General features: G+C 52.3%; 1 protein-coding gene across 1 annotated transcript in view; it reads left to right on the top strand.

Moving 5' to 3' along the window:
- Positions 1–911: 911 nt before the first annotated feature.
- AMBP (alpha-1-microglobulin/bikunin precursor) overlaps positions 912–5584 on the top strand; it is a 22067-nt gene continuing 17394 nt past the window's right edge. The window contains exons 1-4 of the mRNA XM_011998497.1: positions 912–1290; positions 2750–2892; positions 4457–4533; positions 5353–5511. Of these exons, the coding sequence (XP_011853887.1) occupies positions 1174–1290; positions 2750–2892; positions 4457–4533; positions 5353–5511 (496 nt within the window). The 5' untranslated portion in view covers positions 912–1173. The remainder of the gene's footprint in view (positions 1291–2749; positions 2893–4456; positions 4534–5352; positions 5512–5584) is intronic.

The following is a 5584-nucleotide window of genomic DNA, read 5'->3' on the forward strand; positions in this document are numbered from 1 at the left end:
CTTGCCATTCTTTTATAAAGATACCGGTCATTGGATTTAGAACCCCTGTCATCCAGTTCAATCTCATCTAACTAATCACATCTGCGAATCAGGTTCCTTCTGCAGTTCGGGATGCACATGGATTTTGGAGAGGGTACTGTTCAACCCGCCACAAAGACTCAGCTCTTATTCTATGCTGGGTACTGTCCTAGCGCATTGCAGGTGCCCACTCAACGATGCTAGGAGCTAGGAGCTATTATTATCCCCATTTACAGATGAGGAAACTAAGGCACTGAGAGGCAAAGTGACTTGCCCAAGGTCACACAGCAGTGAGTGCCACTGTAGGCTGCTTGGCTCCCACGTCCATGATCTCAACCGTGCCTTTCCCAGCTACTCCACTCCCAGCTGAGAGATTCTGGGCAAGTCGCTTCACTCTTGGAGACTCAACTCCTCTGTCTGTAAAGGGGACAAATAGCGCCTACTTCATAAGCTTGTTGTGGGGATTCACTGGAAGCCTGTGGCACGTGTAAAGTGCCTGGTACACAGCCAGCACAGAGCAGGTGCTTAGTGAATGGAAGCTCATAGCAGTCATCATTCTTAATGTCTCTATTATTTGCAAAGGCGAGGACAAGCCTGGGGGCTGGAGAAGGAAATCTGGGGACAGGATACCTGGATTCTGGGCTTGGCTCTGCCCATAGACTTCCCTGAGGTCTCTGGCAAGCCACTTCCTCTCCTTGGGCCTCAGTTTTTTCCTGTGAGAAATGGGCCCAATCAGCCTTGACCTGCTGGCTCACAGGGCTGTGAGGTCCAGATGGTATGACACAGCAGAAAGGCCAGGTCACTCCCCATCCTCGCATGACCCCAGTGACAGGTAGGGAATCTGAGGGGGACTTTTGGGGGGGCGGAGCCCAACCCTGGTGCCCCAGGGCCCTATTGTGCTTGGCCAATGCCTCTTCTGAAGCAGCCATCCCGGCCTCTTGGTACTGTTGACCCCAGCCAGGCTACAGAGATCGATCGGAGCTGGCCTTGGGGCTGTAATTGGCCCCAGCCGAGCAGGGCAAACACTGAGGTCACCGACAAGCCACAGGCCCCTTCCCCAGCCTCAGTTCACAGCTACCCTGGGCAGGGAAGCAGTGGCCCTTCTGTTGCTAGACCGAGCCTGTGGGATACACCAAGGCAGAGGAGCCTAGAGCCATGAGGAGCCTCGGGGCCCTGCTCTTGCTGCTGAGTGCCTGCCTGGCAGTGAGCGCCGGCCCTGTGCCGACGCCGCCCGACAACATCCAAGTGCAGGAAAACTTCAACGTCTCTCGGGTGAGGCTGCCGCTGTCTGTGGTGGGGTGTCTGTGGTGGGGTGTCTGTGGTGGGGTGTCTGTGGTGATGGGGACTCCAGGCAGATGGGCCCTGCTGAGCAAGTGCTGCCTGTCTCGGGGTCTCAGGCTTCTACTCAGATCATCTGGGATTATGGGATCCTTTGAAGGTACAGCTCTATCCCCTGCCATTCTGTGGGCCTCTTGGCTGACATTCTATGAGTCAAACATCCTCACCTTCTGCACTGTCCTCGTGGGCTCCAAGGGGAATCCTTGTGTTAATGGGAACCCACTCCAGAGAAGGCTTTGTCCTGCCTGCCACTACTCTGCAGCCCCCGTGCAGGCATCTAGCTTTGCCCAGACCTCTCTGCCCACCCCACTCCCAGCCCTTCCTTCTCTAGTGACTCCCCTCTCCCTGTGGCATCTTTCCCTTAGCTCTTCCTGCATCCCCTGCCACATCCGGCCTGACTGCGGACAGACACCTGGGGTGGCACAGGGTGGACATGTGGCCAGCAGCTTTCGGGTTGGGCATGTGGGGCTTATGGGAAGAGGTGGAGCAGGACAGAGAATGGGGTTGGGGGACATTCAGAGGCTTGGGCACACGGAGAGACCTGGACTGGGGCAGGACACTCTCCTGCCAGTGTGGAGTGCCAGAGCTGCCTTCCAACCTCCACTCTACCCTAAATCCCGGGGTGGCTTTGAGCAGACCCTTGCCCATCTTCGGTTCAGTCTCCATGTCTGTATAAAGGGTGTCAGAACCTTCTAGCTGTGGTGTCGTGTGGGTTTTGTTTACTTTTAGGGATAAGGAAAGGTCATGGCAGAGGGGCAATGAGAAGCTGGTCCCTGTGGCAGTCTGGGACACAAAGGACGTGGGGCACATTGACCTGTTCTGCAGGAGCCTGAGGGCTCCTTCAGCTGTCCTGTGCGCTTTCAGGAGGAAGAGGCAGCAGGCCTGTCCTGAATGATCCCATCATGTTCATCACACTTCTGAAATACCTCCTAACATGGGGTTGTGGGCTGCCTTGCGAGGTGGGGCTACCCCATCACTGGAGGAGTAAAAGACAGGACTCCAGCTCTTGGGGAGCAGTGGTTGATGAAGCTATGGACAGATCCCACATCTCGATAAAGTAAGCCCTTCTGCAGGGCAGGTTGGGACCCCAGTTGCACACCTGCTTCTCTGGGCTCGCTGTGATGCCTGGAACTCAGGCATCCCTCTTAGGGATGCCTCCCTAAGAGGCATGATCCCTCTTAGGGATCTGTCCTCCCTTAAAGGTGTGTGGCTTCTGATTAGTCATAAGACATTATCCCTTAAAAGGATAAGTCATCTCGAGGAGAAGGAGAAGAAGGAGGAGGAGGAGGAGGGGGAAGAGGAGGAGGTGGTGGAGGGCAGGGGGCAGATGTCAGCCAGGTCTGCTTTGAGGTCTGAGACTGGTGCAGACCCCCAGAGCTCGCCTGCCTCCTAGATCTATGGGAAGTGGTACAACCTGGCCATCGGTTCCACCTGCCCCTGGCTGAAGAAGATCATGGACAGGATGACAGTGAGCACGCTGGTGCTGGGAGAAGGCGCTACAGAGGCGGAGATCAGCATGACCAGCACTCGTTGGCGGTGAGCATTGGGGTGGGGCCAGAAAGCTGAGAGAGACCAAGAGACCCACAACCTTCCCAGCCCCGTCCATCCTGGGAAGTTGCAGATGTCTGCTTCCAGCCAGGACCTTCCTGCCGAACCCCAGATCCCTCTACTCTCCTCCACCAGGACCTCCCTTTTCAGGTGTCCTATCTATTCCTTGAGGGCAGTGTGTCCCAGCACTGTGCCTGTTCTGCAAACTGCTCCACCCCCTTGGGCATTCCTTAGCCCAGTGTGGGCACTTCAACTCCCCAGGGGCCCAACCTGGGAACTGGGCTCCTCTCTCCCCTGTCACCCATCATCAAGTCCTGCCCATTGTCCTCCTAAATCCCCCCAACCTGCTCACTTCTCCCCTCTCCACTGCCACCACCCTGGTCCAAGCCACCTCTCTTTCTTTCCTGCTTGTCTGCCACAACTTCTCTACTCTTTCCCCACCTCTGATCTCCACCCTTCCACCCCATCCACTCTTCACCCAATAGCCAGAAAGACCTTTTGAAAACTCAAATCTGCTCGAGACCCTTCCATGACTCCCCACTGCCCTGGGAGTAAGATTCAAACCCTTGATTTGGCTTTCCAGGGCCCTCCCAGAACCCAGAACTCCCTGCCACACACTCTGCCATGTACTCTGAGTCTACCCATGTGGACCTTCTTCCGGTTCTGGAACTCTCACGCCTCCAGGTCCTTGCGCCTGATGTTCCTTTTACTGGGAGCACTTCTCCTCACTTCCCTGGGCTAATTAATTCCTGTGGATTCTTCGGAACTTAGGTTTCATGTCACCTCCTCCAGGAAACCCTCCCAGACACCCAGGTTCAGGTTACCTGCCCTTCTTTGTGCCGGAAGAGCACCTCACACTTTCCCCCATGTGGTACTTCTCCCACTGACTGCATCTGCCTCTCGCCTGCCTGCCTGACCCACTCAATTGCAAGCTCCAGGAACCCCAGGGGATGGGGTCTGTTTTGCGCTCTTATGTATCCCTGGCATGTAGCACAGGGCTTGCCACATAGGTGCTGCCCAATAAATGTCCATTGGATAAATAGTGCTCATTGTAGCAATAATAGCTAATACATATATAGTGCTTCCTCCAAGTTCTTTACATATGTGTCAGTTGATCCTCACACTAACCATGTGAGGTAGAAACTATCATGATCCCCATTTTATAAATGAGAAAACTGGGGCAAGAGAGACACAGAACAATACATGGATGAGTGCAGGAATTCATCACTCCAGCTCCTCCTGCGTCAGTATAATGTGTAGATTTGATTAAGGAAGGCGGTTTCAGTGCTGGCTTTGCCAGGAGGATGGCACGGATTGGTTTCTTCTTCTCTGTCCCTCCGTCATATGGAAAATGGGAGTCTCTCAGGGCTAGTGTGAGCATTAAATAAGACATTTGGAAATGTTCATTTCCAAATTAGAAAGCAAACAAAACCACACAAACAAAAAGACTCCCCCAAACCAAGGCATTTGGAAAGAGCCCTGCAGGAGGGTTGAGTGTCAGGACGATGATCTCTACCGGGAGTGACCTTCCTTTTGATTTGTTCATTTCTAGGAAAGGTGTTTGTGAGGAGATGTCTGGAGCTTATGAGAAAACAGATACTGACGGGAAGTTTCTCTATCACAAATCCAGTAAGTGGAGTGGAAGACATGCACGCTCTCTCCTTTGCTTGAAAATACCTTGATGTCCTCAGCTCCCCCTGCCTCTGTAACCTTTCCTCCCATTTAGCTGAGATGTCATCTAGCCTTCCCCCAAACAACTCCTCTTCTTCCTCCTCCTTCTCCTCCTCTCCTCCTCCCCTTCCCTCTCTCCTTCCCTGCCCCCCTGGTGCCCATGCCCGGAGTAGGGTGATGGTGCTGATTTCACCAGCCTTCATGTTTTCGTAGGCACCTCCTATCAGTTGATAAAAATTTAGTAAGCATCTACCATGTACAGTGGGCATGATGCAAAGTGAGAGAGGAATTTGGACATGAATTTATTTGTTAGTTCAGACAATGTTTATTGAATATGCTCTATGTGCCAAACAATTGTGTTAGGGCTGAACTTATGAATGTTTGGCTGGATAGATGGATGAAAGAAGAAATGATTGGTAACTGAATATATGTAAAGGATAAATGAGTCAATCAGTCAGTTGCCTAATAGGTAAATTGATGGAGTGATAAGGGAAAGAAGGAAGGAAGGAAAGAAGGAAGGAAGGGAGATGGGTTGATGTATGGAGAGGATAGATGGATTGAGTGATGGTGGATGAATTAATATGAGTACATGGAGGATATAGATGGGTGAATAGGGAGAGACTGAATATGGATGAATTGATAAATGGAGATATGGAAGGCACGGGTGGATAGATGGATGGATGAGGAGATGACGTGTGAGTAAACAGGTGACAGACCTCCAGCTAGAATAGTCTTCTGACTACTGATCCCTTTGGTCTGCCTGCACCTCCCATACAGAATGGAACATAACCATGGAGTCCTATGTGGTCCACACCAACTATGATGAGTATGCTATTTTCCTGACCAAGAAATTCAGCCGCCGTCATGGACCCACCATTACTGCCAAGCTCTACGGTAATGGCTTATTACTAGATGTGCCCGTTGGAGTTAAGGGTGGGAGGACATTGATTTATGGACAGTGGAGTGGGTAACGGCAGGGAGTTTTGCTTTTTCTTTCTGACAAAACTCC

Source organism: Mandrillus leucophaeus, unplaced genomic scaffold (genome assembly GCF_000951045.1).
Source record: "Mandrillus leucophaeus isolate KB7577 unplaced genomic scaffold, Mleu.le_1.0 Scaffold572, whole genome shotgun sequence".
Classification (NCBI taxonomy): domain Eukaryota; kingdom Metazoa; phylum Chordata; class Mammalia; order Primates; family Cercopithecidae; genus Mandrillus; species Mandrillus leucophaeus.